General features: G+C 50.9%; 1 protein-coding gene across 2 annotated transcripts in view; it reads left to right on the top strand.

Annotated features, from left to right (window-relative positions):
- The window catches only part of AGPAT5 (1-acylglycerol-3-phosphate O-acyltransferase 5), a 42,338-nt gene that overhangs the window by 10,067 nt on the left and 15,063 nt on the right, over nucleotides 1-17,208 (top strand). For both annotated transcript variants that reach the window (XR_010750991.1, XM_066380084.1), the window contains exons 2-5: nucleotides 7-76; nucleotides 248-363; nucleotides 4,813-4,902; nucleotides 11,129-11,219. Coding sequence is in view for 1 of the 2 variants with exons in the window: in XM_066380084.1 (XP_066236181.1) it covers nucleotides 7-76; nucleotides 248-363; nucleotides 4,813-4,902; nucleotides 11,129-11,219 (367 nt within the window). In the remaining variant the exon portion in view is untranslated. The remainder of the gene's footprint in view (nucleotides 1-6; nucleotides 77-247; nucleotides 364-4,812; nucleotides 4,903-11,128; nucleotides 11,220-17,208) is intronic.

A 17,208-nucleotide genomic window follows, 5' to 3' on the forward strand; every position in this document is an offset into this window, starting at 1 on the left:
TTTTAGATATTGCTATATGGAGATTTGCCAAAAAATAAAGAAAATATAATATACTTAGCAAATCATCAATGCACAGGTTTGTATTTCATTTGCTTGAAATTGAGGTCTTTTTACAGAAAGTACGTGGGCATTCACAGTAATGCTATTTTTCTGACAGGGCCCCTGTCTGCCCTGTGCGGGGGTGGGGCTCCCGGGGGGCGGGGCCTCGGGCGGGGCGGGGCGGCGCTGACCTGCCGTGTCTTTGCAGTGGACTGGATCGTGGCGGACATCTTGGCCATCAGACAAAGCGCCCTGGGCCACGTGCGCTACGTGCTCAAGGACGGGTTAAAGTGGCTGCCCCTGTACGGCTGTTACTTTTCCCAGGTGACTTTTTCCTATGTATTTAAAAAGTGTATATGTTGCTTATAAAAATTTTAGGTTTTAAAATTGGACATACACCTAATATAAATGTATGGGTTGGGGTTATTTTTATGACTTTAATAGCTTCTAAATTGAAGTAATTTTATTGCAGGTTTTTCACGGTATATTTTTATATACATGTCTACCCAGATAATTACATTAAACAGCAAAAATGCAATGTACAAAAATTAAATAGGAAATTTACCAGCATAGAATTATTTGAATGAAAATTACCTTATGAAACTCTAATACATAATTATGGACTCTAGGATATAGAAAAGCAGCTTTATATGTAAAGTACTTAGCATGTATTCAACATACATGATTTTCCAAAATGCTCTTTAAAATTACATACTAATCTTCAGGTCATGAAACTGTATAACAGGCTCTTGTATTCAGAGAGGGTTTAGGGGCAGGGAGTACCTGGGAAATAACCTTCCACTCTGTTTTACAGTTAACTTTAAACTCTGAAACAGTCTGTCTTCAGAAAGGGATTGTTAGCATCTTCTATGCCTTTCCTAAATAAATTACCTGATATTTAATTTTTTAAGTATGAAGTAAAAGTTTATGTGGAAGACGAGTTAATAAGACTATAATAGTAGATAAAAGAATAAGGCTGAAGTTGCAGTGAGTCGGAAAACTGTGAGTGTGAGCGCCATCGCAGACAGCGAGTGGCCCACGCCCGCGCTCTCGCTGGGTGACTCTTGGTGGTGGGCATGGACCTGTGTTGGAGGTTGGAGCTCCAACAGTCACTTCCTCTTCCCTCTTCCCAGTGCGATAAAGGAAAGTCAAGGTCACATGTATTTTAATGAAGTTGTTTTAAACGCTGGGTGCCTATAAAAGTGAAGTGGTTACTAGGCGTTGGACTTTATGCCAGGAAGTGAAATTTTCTTTTAAAAAGACTTGTTTTTCACAATTTTTATGCAGCAGAAATAATGCTATTCACAAATACTTATTTACAAGCAAAATTGAGGGATCAGACTTTCAGGTTTTGGATTTCCTATAATTACTGTGTTTACAAAAAATACTAAGTATTTCATATGCATAGAAAAACACTGTTAATATGTTCTGTTCAGAAGACTAAACATTTCCAAACTGCCAGCTTGTGAGTGCTGTAAGGTGCGGCTGAACTTCAGGCTACGTCACAGGGTCCTTCCTGCCCTCGTCCCCGCGCTCCCTGACCAAGCCGTGGCAGGGGCCGAGAGCTCTTGCTCTCCTGAGCCCTGTGGACATACTGGAGACTTGTAACAGTTGTGGGTGACTTGTTTAGTCACTGATGCTACTTGTAACTGCGTCTTTTTATATTCTTGTGCAGGAATGCTGATGCATTCTAAGTAGGTTACAGATGAGTATTAAAGAATATATGAATTGTAAGTGATAATCTTCATCGAAAGAGGTGCTTTTCCTTCTCTGGTTGTATCTTTACTCTTTGGCTTGGCGTTTATTATTTCTTCCTTTATTGTTTTAAATGCAGAAGTCACTACTATATATCATCAATATTAAGTGTTTTGAACTTCGTTGGTCCTTCTTGTAACTTGATGAACAGACCTATACAGTTTAAATGGTTTTATAGCAAATGTTGTTTGATAATTAATACAAGTGGAGGAAGGCCTGGGATTTAGACGTAGTTGAGGAGAGGAATGGGTTCGTCTGAGGCTGTCTCCTGAGCCCCGTGAGCAGGAGTCCCAGCAGAGGAAAGTCTTTTGTGGAAGTAGGGCATTCAGAAATAGAGTATGTACTGCTTGGGGATTCTAAAGGAATAGGAAGTCAGGGCACCTTTTAAAATAAACAGTTTTTACCCAAAGTTCCCAGTCAGGGGCTTGTGTCTCACTTTCCCTTTTTCCTTTCATTTCCATTTTGCTAGGAGCAAAATGTTCTCTCCCCTGACTTTCTTAGGTAGGTTCTCAAAAGGGAGAAAAAAATCACAGTTCTATGAAATATTTGAAAACCAGCTTAAACACTCAGAGTCCCTAGAAGGATGCTTAATTTGGAGGGTGGTGGGATTCTAACCATTTAAGTAGTGATCCCCGGGAAGTTACTGCAAAGAGTAGCCTGGGGTTTTGGCCTTTTCTGGGGAGGCATTAAGGTCCCATGGTCAACATTAGAAATTTTGTAGTGTATCCATCTTACTGACTTCAGATGTAACTGGACATTATGTTCATACTTGAGGTTTCTGAAGCTGACTGGGGCTTTCGCCAGGGTTACTTTGTAGCCTGATTTGTGCCCGGCTGACCGGGAAGTGTAACATCAGGGATCTGCAGACCCGCTTTAGCTGTTGATTGAATAGCCTGCCCTGTTCTTTGTGACTCCAGCAGACAGGCTTCTCTGGGGGTGTGCTCACCGGCCCCCACACCCCTGAGGGGCTGCCGTGCTGAGGGGCAGGCCGAGGGCAGTGCCCACTTGCACCCCCCCACGCACTCCTTGCTCCTCCCCACACCCGCTCAGGACCGTGTGTCCCCCGCGGCGTCACGTGCTGTTCCCTGACACGTGGGGCCCACCGTGAGCTCTCCCGTCAGCTGCCTGTGTAGCCCGGCTCCGTTCCTCACTCCGCCTGTCTCCGGCTGTTTCTTTAGCGTTACAGCCATCGGGGCCCAGGGTGGGTGTCATCAGGGCCCAGGGTGGGTGTCATCAGGGCCCAGGGTGGGTGTCATCGTGACGCCCTTCCTGAGCCTGCCAGCCCCTCTTCCGTCCTGTTTGTCGTGTGGACAACCTTTATTAAAACCCTTACCAGTTCTCTCTATCACAGCTGTGTACACGTGTCACTTCCCACTAGTCGGTAAGTTTCTTGAAGAAAGGTAACTGGTCTTCACTTCGGTATCTTGCAGATATTTTTGAATTAAAATAGATTTTAATAAGCAAGTTAAATGACCAAGAAATATGTAAAGAATAGACGTCATAACGTCACTGAGAGCTTGGAGGAAATTCTGCATTGCATTATATGCATGCTGTGACTTTTAATTCTTGTTCTTGATAGACAGACAAGAATCCCGTGTGTGCCCTGCCCGGGAGCCAGCTGACAACCCCATCTGGGGCCAGCGGTTGGACCAACTGAGCTGTCCTCAGCGCCCAGGGCCAACACTTGAATTAATCGAGCTATGGCTGCAGGAGGAGAAGAGAGAGAAAGAGAGAGAGAAGGGAGAGAGAGGAGAGGGGGAGAGGGACAGAAGCAGATGGTCACTTCTCCTGTGTGCCCTGACTGGGGATCGAACCCAGGACGTCCATACACTGGACTCTATCCACTGAGCCAACTGGCCAGGGCCAACTTTTAATTCTAAAGTGAGTTTAAAATCCCATCAGTCCTCTCTGGTAGTGCACTCTGAGCTTGGCCTCTGCACTCAGCCAGCCAGCTTGCCTGTGGCAGGAGCCACGAGCAGCATCGAAGGTCACTGTGCTTCCTCTGTGTACTGTCCCCCGGCTTCTCTCTGTCCACTTCCTTTCACTCACATTCTCGAGCAAGACAAAATCAAACTGCTCATTTATTTTACAGATGAGTTCAACGTAGCGCAAGGGAAAGAAAAGTTTCCGTGAAGTTCAGTTATGAACTTGAGGTGAGGCTACCTGAGCCTTTATGCAGGGGCCTGTCCGTCGCTCTGGCTGCTGTACAGAGACCACAGACGGGGTCACACACAGACACTGACTTCCTCCTGGGCCTGGGGGCCGCAGTCCACGGCCAAGGTGTTGGCGGGTCGGTGTCTCTTGAGGCCTCTTCTCCCTGTGTCCGTCGCTCTGGCTGCTGTGCAGAGACCACAGACGGGGCCACACACAGACAGACGGGGGTCACTGACTTCCTCCTGGGTCTGGGGGCCGCAGTCCACGGCCAAGGTGTTGGCGAGTCGGTGTCTCTTGAGGCCTCTTCTCCGTGTCGTCCCTCTGTGCTCGCACGTCTGTGTCCTCACTCCCCTCACGTGGCACTCGAGGGGCCTCGCCTCCCCTCCGTGTCTCCCAGAGGTCCATGCCTGCACCCTGTCACCCGGCGAGTGGGGCTTCAACACGAGGAGAGCACAGTCCAGTGTCGGGGCTGCATAAACATCTGTGGTTGGGTTCGTTTTTAAAATCCCTAAAGACTGTGAATGTTGGCATTTTAAGGACACTTTTCAGCGATTTTTGTAATTACTGGGAAAACTGAGAACTAAGATCCATCTGCAGTCAAGTTTTGTATTTTACAAATGTATTTTTAAGAATCAAAGTATTTTTAACTACCAGCTAAGTGTTATGTACTTTCCAGTACACTGTGCAGTTTTATTTGAATTATGTGGAAGCATCGGAGGGTTTTCCACTGATGTTCTTCAGATGCTAATACTTGAATTATTAACTGTAACTTTGTTCTGCGCTCGTGGGAGCCGAGTAGCCTGTGTGCTTCCTGGCCGCTGGGTGTTTCCGTGGTGACCTCTCTTCTCCCGCTTTCTGTGGCAGCATGGAGGCATCTACGTCAAGAGGAGCGCCCGCTTCGACGAGGCCGAGATGAGACGGAAGCTGCAGGCCTACGTGCACGCCGGGACGCCCGTAAGACGCCCTCCTCACCTGGTTCTCTCTGCAGCGCAGGAAGTGCTTCTGAGTGCCTTGTCCCATGAGTGTCGTGAGGAACGATAACACAGTTTGGTTAAGGCCGCAGAAGCCCTCCCACTGGAGGGAACATTCCGTTGGGCCGTGAGGAAGGGGGCTGCAGACAGGGGACGGACCAGGACACTGCTGTCCCGAGTCCTGCAGGGTAGGGACGGGGACACTGCCGTCCCGAGTCCTGCAGGGGAGGGAGGGACACTGCTGTCCCGAGTCCTGCAGGGGAGGGAGGGACACTGCCGTCCCGAGTCCTGCAGGGGAGGGGAGGGACACTGCCGTCCCGAGTCCTGCAGGGGAGGGAGGGACACTGCCGTCCCGAGTCCTGCAGGGGAGGGAGGGACACTGCCGTCCCGAGTCCTGCAGGGGAGGGAGGGACACTGCCGTCCCGAGTCCTGCAGGGGAGGGGAGGGACACTGCCGTCCCGAGTCCTGCAGGGGAGGGACCGGGACACTGCTGTCCTGAGTCCTGCAGGGGAGGGAGGGACACTGCCGTCCCGAGTCCTGCAGGGGAGGGGAGGGACCGGGACACTGCTGTCCCGAGTCCTGCAGGGGAGGGAGGGACACTGCCGTCCCGAGTCCTGCAGGGGAGGGAGGGACACTGCCGTCCCGAGTCCTGCAGGGGAGGGAGGGACACTGCCGTCCCGAGTCCTGCAGGGGAGGGGAGGGACCGGGACACTGCTGTCCTGAGTCCTGCAGGGGAGGGGAGGGACGGGGACACTGCCGTCCTGAGTCCTGCAGGGGAGGGAGGGACACTGCTGTCCTGAGTCCTGCAGGGGAGGGGAGGGACCGGGACACTGCCATCCAGAGTCCTGCAGGGGAGGGGAGGGACGGGGACACTGCCGTCCTGAGTCCTGCAGGGGAGGGAGGGACACTGCTGTCCTGAGTCCTGCAGGGGAGGGAGGGACACTGCTGTCCTGAGTCCTGCAGGGGAGGGACCGGGACACTGCCGTCCCGAGTCCTGCAGGGGAGGGAGGGACACTGCCGTCCCGAGTCCTGCAGGGGAGGGAGGGACACTGCCGTCCCGAGTCCTGCAGGGGAGGGAGGGACACTGCCGTCCCGAGTCCTGCAGGGGAGGGAGGGACACTGCTGTCCTGAGTCCTGCAGGGGAGGGGAGGGACACTGCTGTCCTGAGTCCTGCAGGGGAGGGAGGGACACTGCTGTCCCGAGTCCTGCAGGGGAGGGAGGGACACTGCCGTCCCGAGTCCTGCAGGGGAGGGAGGGACACTGCCGTCCCGAGTCCTGCAGGGGAGGGAGGGACACTGCCGTCCTGAGTCCTGCAGGGGAGGGGAGGGACACTGCTGTCCCGAGTCCTGCAGGGGAGGGAGGGACACTGCTGTCCTGAGTCCTGCAGGGGAGGGGAGGGACCGGGACATTGCTGTCCTGAGTCCTGCAGGGGAGGGAGGGACACTGCCGTCCCGAGTCCTGCAGGGGAGGGAGGGACACTGCCGTCCTGAGTCCTGCAGGGGAGGGGAGGGACACTGCTGTCCCGAGTCCTGCAGGGGAGGGAGGGACACTGCTGTCCTGAGTCCTGCAGGGGAGGGAGGGACCGGGACACTGCTGTCCTGAGTCCTGCAGGGGAGGGAGGGACACTGCCGTCCCGAGTCCTGCAGGGGAGGGAGGGACACTGCCGTCCCGAGTCCTGCAGGGGAGGGGAGGGACACTGCCGTCCCGAGTCCTGCAGGGGAGGGAGGGACACTGCCGTCCCGAGTCCTGCAGGGGAGGGGAGGGACACTGCCGTCCCGAGTCCTGCAGGGGAGGGGAGGGACACTGCTGTCCTGAGTCCTGCAGGGGAGGGAGGGACACTGCCGTCCCGAGTCCTGCAGGGGAGGGGAGGGACACTGCTGTCCTGAGTCCTGCAGGGGAGGGAGGGACACTGCCGTCCTGAGTCCTGCAGGGGAGGGAGGGACACTGCCGTCCCGAGTCCTGCAGGGGAGGGGAGGGACCGGGACACTGCCGTCCTGAGTCCTGCAGGGGAGGGGAGGGACACTGCCGTCCCGAGTCCTGCAGGGGAGGGAGGGACACTGCCGTCCCGAGTCCTGCAGGGGAGGGACCGGGACACTGCCGTCCCGAGTCCTGCAGGGGAGGGGAGGGAGGGACATTGCCGTCCTGAGTCCTGCAGGGGAGGGACCAGGACACTGCCGTCCCGAGTCCTGCAGGGGAGGGGAGGGACACTGCCGTCCCGAGTCCTGCAGGGGAGGGGAGGGACACTGCCGTCCCGAGTCCTGCAGGGGAGGGACGGGGACACTGCCGTCCCGAGTCCTGCAGGGGAGGGACCGGGACATTGCTGTCCTGAGTCCTGCAGGGGAGGGAGGGACACTGCCGTCCCGAGTCCTGCAGGGGAGGGGAGGGACACTGCCGTCCCGAGTCCTGCAGGGGAGGGAGGGACACTGCCGTCCCGAGTCCTGCAGGGGAGGGGAGGGACACTGCTGTCCCGAGTCCTGCAGGGGAGGGAGGGACACTGCCGTCCCGAGTCCTGCAGGGGAGGGAGGGACACTGCCGTCCCGAGTCCTGCAGGGGAGGGACCGGGACACTGCCGTCCCGAGTCCTGCAGGGGAGGGACCGGGACACTGCCGTCCCGAGTCCTGCAGGGGAGGGAGGGACACTGCTGCCCGGAATCTGTAAATAACAAGTGGGGCTCCTGTAACCTTACACTCCAGCCAGCTGTCCTGCTCATCTCAGTGTCAGAGGGCGTTTTAGAAGGAACAGCTGTTTTCTGTCTGAGTGTAAATTTAGATTTCTTGTGTATATTGAGTTATTTAGAAAGCCAAAAATAGTATCATATCTACAAAGGGTCATTCAATGTAAATATTGTTTTATAAAATTTGCTCCCCAAAAGACTGTCAGTGTTCTGTTAGGAAGATGCCGATGGCCGCCCAGTGGCCCTGCCCCTGGCTGCTGGAGGACACCAGGACGGTGTGGCCGCGGGCTGTGCTGCCCAGTGCCTGGGGCTCCCGTCCGGCCTCGGCGCCCAGGCCTTCTTCTCTCCACGTGTCCCCCTCTGCCCACCTCCTCTCGGCTCCCCTCCTCTGTGCAGCCCTCCTGGGTGGCAGCTCATCCAGTGCCCTGATGCTTGTTGCTCACAAGCATCTCAGGTTTCTGCGTCACGACTGCCTTGTGACCCCTGCTGAGGGCTTCACTGTCGATATCCCAGCGCTCTGCTGGTGTTTGGGTTTGGAAGCAATATTCTCTTCGCATTCCATATGCTGATGAAGCCGCCTCCTATTTTTTAAAATAAATTTAAAAGCTTGGAATAAATAATTTTAGGTTTACAAAATCAAGTGAAAAAGCCACCTATGGAAAGGGAGAAAATATTTGCAAACCACACATTCTGTACAGTGTTAATTTCCAAAAGATGAGAAATTCACACAACTCACAAGAAAACAAATCATCCCCAAATGGTAGAAGGACTTGAATCGGTATTTCTCCAAAGAAGCCATAGGAAGGGCCAACCGGTAAATGAAAAAGGTGTGCTGCATCATTGGTCGTCAGGGCAGTGCCAGTCACAGCCACAGTGAGCCCTTACCTCACACCTGCTAGAATGGCAGGTGTCAGAAAGCCGGAGGTGACCCATGCCGGGCAGGATGTGGAGGAAGGGACTCCCGGGTGCTGTTGATGGGATGTGAGTTGGTGTCGGTGTTACGGAGAACGGAACTTCATTCTCCAGTTCCCTCCACGAATGAAGGGAACTGGAGATTCCCTGTGATCCAGCAATTCTGTGAGTGTATATCCAAAAAACATACATATAACACTATCTTGAGGAGATAGCTGCACCCCCATGTTCATCGCAGTAATAGTCACAGCGGCCAAGATATGCAAACCACCTGTGTGTCCATCAGGAGATGAGGGGAGAAAGAAAATACGGTATATGTGTATGTACAATGGAGTATTTTTCAGCCTCAAAAAATAAGGAAATGCTGTCATTTGTGACTGCATAGCACAGGAAACTTTTCTATTTATTGGAGTATTCATAATGATTGGTGACTGAGCACAGTGACTGCAGGGGGCTGCGGTGTAGAATTTGGTGACTTTGGTGCTATGTGTGCACCCTAACCCTGCCAACTCAGTCAAGATGACAGACACCGGTCAGTGCCCTCAGTTGCCTCCTGTGTCTTTGTGCCTTTTTTCTGCAGGCAGTCGCTGGCCTGCTTTCTGACCCTGTAGATTAATGTGCTTTTTCTCCAGTTTCATGGAACTGGAATCATACAGTCTGTACTCTTGGAGGCGTGGCTGACTCCTTCCACTTAGCCTGATTGTTTTGAGCTTCATCCATATTGTACGGATCAGTATTTTTGTTTCCTTTACTGTTAAGCAGCATGACATAACTTCTGTTGTATCTGTGAGTTTCCTTTTCATATTCATTGTGTCATAAAGAACAAAAGTTTTTAATTTTTTACAAGTCCAATTTATTGATGTTTCTCTCATAATTTCTGCATTTTGTGTTCTGTTTTAGAATTCCTGGCCAAACTCAGGGTTATGAGATTTTTCTCTTGTTTTCTCCTGAGGTTTTATAGGCTTAGATTTACATTTAGGTCCATCATCCACTTTGAGTTAATTTTTGTGTATGGTATATTTGAAAAAACTTGATGGAAGTCTTATTTTGTCTTTTGGCTACCAAGCATGTTGGTGTAGATTTTGTAACTCAGCTCTCTTTTCCTTTTTTTTTTTTCTTTTTTTTTTTTTTTGTATTTTTCCGAAGTGAGAAGTGAGGAGGCAGAGAACAGACTCCTGCATGTGCCTGACCGGGATCCACCCGGCATGTCCACCAGGGGGCGATGCTCTGCCCATCTGGGGCGTTGCTTCACTGCAATTGGAGCCATTCGAGTGCCTGAGGCCGAGGCCATGGAGCCATCCTCAGCGCCCGGGCCAACTTTGCTCCAGTGGAGCCTTGGCTACGGGAGGGGAAGAGAGAGACAGAGAGGAAGGAGAGGGGGAGGGATGGAGAAGCAGATGGGCGCCTTTCCTGTGTGCCCTGGCTGGGAATTGAACCCGGGACTTCCACACGCCGGCCCTACACTCTACCACTGAGCCAACCGGCCAGGGCCGTAACTCAGTTCTTAAATTAGGAGTTTTTCACTGTATAGTTTTACTGTTTCTGGTTTGATGTTCCCTAGCAGATAAGTGTAAAAGCTTAGGCTAATGGATTACTTAGTAAACATCTGGCTTAATATTCTTCTTTATTTACAAGTACATTATTTTAATTTATGAAGTAGCTTATAAATCAAGTCATTTACAATGTATTAAGGAAACTAAAATAATACTGATTTTTGAAATGTGAACACTGGCTACCTTATATTGTGGAAATTTACATAATTTATATATGGTTTTTGTAAATAAGATGTACTTAGGGACACATAAAATTTGCGCCTTTTTAAAAATCATTTTGAGAAATAGGGGGTAACTCATTAATTAATGCAGACTTTGTATGAATATTAAAGTTTTTCCATTGATTTGCAAGAGAGAAGCATCAACTCTTTCTTGCTCTTAGTTCCATTTAGTTGTGCACTCATTGTTTCTGGTACTTGCCCTGACCCGGGGTCAAACCCATGACCTTTGGTGCACTGGGTTGATACTTGATCCACTGAGCCACCCACCCAGGGCCAGAAGTACTAGGTTGTTAATGACAGACCTATTGTGAATGTAGGATTGCATTTTTTTTTTTTTTCAGAGAGAGAGAGAGGGATAGACAGGGACAGATAGACAGTAACGGACAGAGATGAGAAGCATCAATCATTAGTTTTTCATTGCTCGTTGCAACACCTTAGTTGTTCATTGATTGCTTTCTCATGTGCCTTGACCGTGGGCCTTCAGCAGACTGAGTAACCCCTTGCTGGGGCCAGCGACCTTGGGTTCAAGCTGGTGGGCTTTTTGCTCAAACCAGATGAGCCTGCGCTCAATCTGGCGACCTCGGGGTCTCGAACCTGGGTCCTCTGCATCCCAGTCCAGTGCTCTATCCACTGTACCACCGCCTGCAGGCTAGGATTGCATTTTTAACATAGTCTGTGTTAAACGCACATGAATTTTCCCAGTTGGGTGGTTCTGTCTGAAAGGAAGCTCATATGTAAATGAGATCCTCTTCCCACCCAAGGACACACCCTTGTAGCAGGAATAGTGTTGACGCTGAGTTAGCAACAGCAGTGGCACTCAAAACAAACCCGACTTTCTCTGTGCTCCAGATGTACCTGGTGATCTTCCCGGAGGGGACGCGGTACAACCCAGGGCTGACCGAGGTCATCTCCGCGAGTCAGGCCTTTGCTGCTCAAGAAGGTAAGACGTCTCCCTGTGTCTGAAAAAGCCATTTCTAAAGGTAGTGATCCTTTTAAATTTTTGTGCCTAGAAAAGATATTTATGTTTTACAACAGTTGAAATGAATTAACGTATTTTTTCTTGAATGACTCTGTGTATTACCTCTTGGGGAGGAAGCTCCTTCTCTCTAATTCGCACACGTGAGCACATCTGTGTGAGATGAAACTCAGCAGCTCACGCGGTACAGATTTTGGAGCGTGGATCCAGGTAGTGTGTCTAGGCCCATGACTGCAGATGAACCTTTTCGAACAGTGTGGGTTCTGTGTGATGGAGCTTCCGGTCTGTCGGCTGACAGACCTGGATCGGAACCCGATTCCAACGAGTACTCGCTCTCTGGCCTCAAGCTGCCTGATGCTCCTCTGCAGTTTCCTCAGCTCTTAGGAAACAGCTGCCCCGCGGGCGGGCGTCAGCCTGTAAGGCTTTGTGGGTTAGGAGACGTGTGCATTTCCAGTGGAGAATGTCACACAGTTGGTTCACCGTGCCCGGAAGCTGTTTTATGTGCCTAATAGGAGACCGTTCTTGACATCGGTATTTTAGAAAGGTGGATAACTGATACACTAGTGAACTGTTCAACCTTACTAAGCCGGAAGTAAACAGAAAGGGGGCTCTGCTGTGTCCTCCCAGGCGTCTTTGAGGACCGACTGAGTTAGCATGTCACCTCGACACGGAGAAGCAGGGACTCAGTGAGTACGTGCCGTGTCCCCGACACTGAGCTGGGCCTGTGCAGTCATGCGGTGTGCCCTCTGCGCTGACCAGCATGGCGGCCCTGCCCGCATGGGGCTGGCGAGCATCACACTGTGGCCAGTGCATCAGAGGACATCGGCTTTTGATTTTCTATATTTCTAGGGAATTCGTTGTGGTCTAACTTGAATCCACCCCAGAGTGTGCTGACTGAGGGTAGCAGCCGTGCACTGGCTTGCATTCTGCCCTTCTCCCGGGCTCCGCAGAGAGGGGACCGAGTTAGCCTCTGCCCCGGGGTGGGCCGTGAGCGCTCGCTCTGCTGCACTGGGGGGGGGGCCTGCCTGGGACCGAGAGTCCCGGGTGACTGTGCTCGTACGCCAGGCAGTCAGGTCCCGCGGGACTGCACCAGCTTACCTGGGGGGCTGTGCCAGCTGGGAGTGGTCAGGCCTCTCGCCGCACATTCCCTTCAGCTTCCCCTCACGTTCTGTATGTACCAGGTGTCACTGTCACACCAGGAAGAGTCTCAGAAGGACTCGCCAGTAGCTTCAGGCCGCGTTCCCAACCCCTTCCTTCCATAACCTCAGGCTTGTGCTGTTTCCTGGTTTGTAGGCCAGGGATGATGCTATCTGCTTTATAAGGCTTTTGTGAGGTGCAGTGACATGATGTCTGCAAAGAGCAGGTGTGGAGGGCCCACTGCGGGTTGTCCTGTGCCACTGTATGGAAGGGACGGGAGCACCAGGCCCACTGCAGGTTGTCCTGTGCCACTGTATGGAAGGGACGGGAGCACCAGGCCCACTGCGTGTTGTCCTGTGCCACTGTATGGAAGGGACGGGAGCACCAGGCCCACTGCGTGTTGTCCTGTGCCACTGTATGGAAGGGACAGGAGCACCAGGCCCACTGCGTGTCCTGTGCCACTGTATGGAAGGGACGGGAGCACCAGGCCCACTGCGTGTTGTCCTGTGCCACTGTATGGAAGGGACGGGAGCACCAGGCCCACTGCGTGTTGTCCCGTGCCACTGTATGGAAGGGACGGGAGCACCAGGCCCACTGCGTGTTGTCCTGTGCCACTGTATGGAAGGAACGGGAGCACCAGGCCCACTGCGTGTTGTCCCGTGCCACTGTATGGAAGGGATGGGAGCACCAGGCCCACTGCGTGTTGTCCTGTGCCACTGTATGGAAGGAACGGGAGCACCAGGCCCACTGCGTGTTGTCCCGTGCCACTGTATGGAAGGGATGGGAGCACCAGGCCCACTGCGTGTTGTCCTATGCCACTGTATGGAAGGGACGGGAGCACCAGGCCCACTGCGTGTTGTCCTGTGCCACTGTATGGAAGGGATGGGAGCACCAGGCCCACTGCGTGTTGTCCCATGCCACTGTATGGAAGGGACGGGAGCACCAGGCCCACTGCGTGTTGTCCTGTGCCACTGTATGGAAGGGACGGGAGCACCAGGCCCACTGCGTGTTGTCCTATGCCACTGTATGGAAGGAACGGGAGCACCAGGCCCACTGCGTGTTGTCCCGTGCCACTGTATGGAAGGGACGGGAGCACCAGGCCCACTGCGTGTTGTCCCGTGCCACTGTATGGAAGGGACGGGAGCACCTGTGCCACTGTATGGAAGGGACGGGAGCACCGCAGACTTGGGCGTCCTCAGGTGTGCTGGAGCCAACTACTTGCAATGCCGAGTGACGAGGGGGGTTTTTATGGACTCAGAGTTACAGGGGGATTTTGACTGGGGGAGGTTGCTGCCCCTAACCCACGTTGTTCAAGGGTTAAGTGTCCATTTTGTGTGTGTGTGTGTGTGTGTGTGTGTGTGTGTGTGTCTCTTTCTATTTAAATATTGGCATACTTTTCCAGTTGGGTAAAACAAATGTTTATATGTAGTATTTACTGTGGTGTATTTATTCAGGCTCTGTTTCAATCCGGGGTCCAGGCTGGAGATGAGGTGGTGAAACGACAGATCTTCCAACAGTTTTCTGGAAGTCTGAGGGACAGGTGTCGGGTGGTCGGGTGTTGACAGTGAGGACTGGCCTGGCTTGCCGAGGGCCGCCTCTGGCTGTGTCCTCACATGGCCTCTCCGCAGTGTGCTCACACAGACGTCTCTGTGTCTCCCTCTCTCTATGAGAACACAGGTCCTGTTGAAGTCAGGCCCCACCATGGTGACCCCTGAATCTCAGTCACTTCCTTAAAGACCCCCGTCTCCGAGTACCAGCAGAATGAACTGCAGGAAGGGGTCGTAACAGGGCCTCAAGTTATTTTCCTGTCTGTAATGAGATTGAATACTAGTATTTCTCAATTTATTATTTTAAATCAGTTTAAGATGTATCTTTATCGTTTATTGTTTAATCAGTAACTGAGATGACTTTAATATATGTACTAAGAATTATTTCATTTTTAAAAATCCACAGCAGTTTTGTAATGCATTTTAAAACAAGTACTTCTAAGTAAGTCTTACAATAGTGTAATGATATATGTATATTCTAGCTTTTTTAGTTTAATAAGAACCTAGTCACCTATAATTGATCAATTATTGGTTTGTATTTTTCTTAGTTGTAGATCCTTCTCCTTTTAGTGAAAAATTTCGCTAAAATTTTTAGCGAAAGGGGAAGAGAAATCTGTCTTAATGGATATAATTTCTAACTGCCTACTGTTCTTCCTTTAAATTCTGTAACTTTGAACACTGTTGATATCTATTAGAAGTATATTTCCTTACGACTGAAGGTAATTATTCCCACCATACACAGAGGAAGTTGGTTTGTGAACAGTATATCTTGAAAAGTGTTTCCTGTTTTCTTTCCTCTTCGGTCACAACTAAATGAGATTACTTGAAACTAACCCAAAAGTACTTGTTTTTTCATCTGTTAATTTTTCTTAAAGAAAGTTGAAACTTACAAACTTACAGCACTTGTTAGTCTGTGATGTGTTTTGCTTCTAAATATTATTAATTTTGTTCCTAAAGTACTTTTATTTCATTCTGACTTAAAAAAAAATAAGTAAAAAAAAAAACCCAAAACCGACTTGAAGTTTAGGTAATTATAACTTGGTACTTACTCATACGGGTAAGTCATTATACCATGTGCCACCCTTCCGCTCTGTTGACAGTGGTGTGGGCTGGCTTACGAGGTAGGAGGGGTGGGTGTGGAAGTGGCTGGTGTCTGTCTGAACCCTAAATATTTCAGGGCCCTGGTTATAGCTCTTTCCTAGAAAAGTTTTGCTTAAAAAAATAATAGGCAGCCTGACCAGGTGGTGGTGCAGTGGATAGAGCGTCGGACTGGGATGCAGAAGGACCCAGGTTCGAGTCCCCGAGGTCGCCAGCTTGAGCGTGGGCTCATCTGGCTTGAGCAAAGAGCTCACCAGCTTGGACCCAAGGTCGCTGGCTCCAGCAGGGGGTTACTCGGTCTGCTGAAGGCCCACGGTCAAGGCACATGTGAGAAAGCAATCAATGAACAACTAAGAAGTCGCAATGCGCAACGAGAAGCTGATGATTAATGCTTCTCATCTCTCTCCGTTCCTGTCTGTCTGTCCCTGTCTGTCTCTGCCTCTATTAAAAAAAAAAAAAATAATAATAATAATAATAGGCAAAAATATGCTGATCCAGTATTAGAGTTATTAAATTGAAGATATATTTGTGTTATAGTGTCACGAATTATTAATATTGTTTACTTCAAAGATTGTCATATTAATGGTTTCTAAATTCCCTTTTTGAAACTAAATGTTAGTTGTTCCTTTAAAAAAGACTTAGTCACATTACCACTGAGATCGGGTGTGTTCAGGATGGTCTGGTCGTAGACTTTTTGAACTGCAATCTCTCCAGGACAAAGCTTAAAATTTTGAGAGGTCTGAAATATAGGTAGATTCTTCATAAAACTAATGTCAAGTAAGCAAAGTATATATTGAAGGCTGCTCATTTTTATAATAAATCAGGAAAAGGAGAATTTTCAGAAAGGCTAACATGGAACTTGCCATGTAAAAAGCAATGGTTAACATTTAGTAAGGAGAGCTCTACATATGATAGTATGTGATGATGATAGTATAACAGTGTATAAATATAAATGTCGTATAAATATGTAAATATAATGTACTATGTAGTGTAATAGCTTTAAATGAATGGAAATAAATAGTATGGTCGCTAGATGACCGTTCTGTAAGTAGTTTCTCAGGCGTCCGCTTTGTTACGTGACTGAGATTGTCCGGATTTAAGTCCAGCCGACCTGTCAGTTGTGCCCCCCCTCCCCCGACCCCCAGCGCAGTGCCCTGTTCGCGGAAGTGTGATCAGGTGTCTGTCCGTCTCTGCAGTGATGGCAGAGTGCTGGAGAAGACTGCCTGTTCCCAGGGAGGCCGCAGCGCCTCTCCCATGGGCCTCGGTCGCGTGGCTCGGACACCGTGAGGAAGGCCACACTGAGCCCTCACGTTCTTTACTGTGGTTGGCTGGTCATTTTCGAATAAGAGTAGGGATGAATCCGGGGAGGGAGGAAGAGACCCCCTTTATGGAGGCACTGGAGAAAGGTCTTCCAGTCTGCACACTCGCTTCTCCGTCCTGTCTGACTGCGGCTGCAGCTGGCTGGGCAGATCCCTGCCGCAGGGGGTGCGGCAGGCAGTGTGCTCGTGGGTCTGGGGGCACAGCAGACCAGGGCCCCTGTCAGATGTGCGCGTGGTGCTGTGGACACAGCCAGTGTGCAGTGCCTTTGAGAGCTGAGTTTTACTTCTGAGGCTGATGCCGCGGGAAGTGTTCTGTTTTGGTGTTAGAGGAATTTCGAAGGACCTGCATTTGGAGAAGCTTAGGCTGGTGCAGTAAGATCTGCTCAGGGTGGAAACAAGGCTGCTCAGAGGTTGCCAACGTCTTCTTCCCATCCCACCCATCAAGGAAAACGCCCCGTCTTGTCTTCACGAAGCCCAGTGTCAGGACCTGAGTCCAGACAGTCTGCACCACGGCTTAGCCCCTACTGAAGCTCTGCCCAGTCCAGGCTCTGCTCCAAGCCTGAACTGGGGACACTGTGTGGCTGCCAGCCCATGTGGCATGGGAGCAAATGGGTCCAGCACCTGTCTCCAAGCGGAAAGGCAGAGAAAAGGGAAGGCAGATCTTGCTTAAAGCCTCTGTCTATACTGTTGGGCTGGAAAGGACTAGCTTTTCTTTAAGCTGACCAATCGGTTTCTTTAAGATTTCACAGTTTACACTGGTTCCTCCCACGAATCAATCAGATCCTTCTTCTAGCCTAGATGACAGGCTTTTGTGGTGCATCTTGGCTTGCACTGCACATGCCCAGTAGAAGA

Source organism: Saccopteryx leptura, chromosome 4, assembly GCF_036850995.1.
Source record: "Saccopteryx leptura isolate mSacLep1 chromosome 4, mSacLep1_pri_phased_curated, whole genome shotgun sequence".
In the NCBI taxonomy this organism is placed as follows: Eukaryota; Metazoa; Chordata; class Mammalia; order Chiroptera; family Emballonuridae; genus Saccopteryx; species Saccopteryx leptura.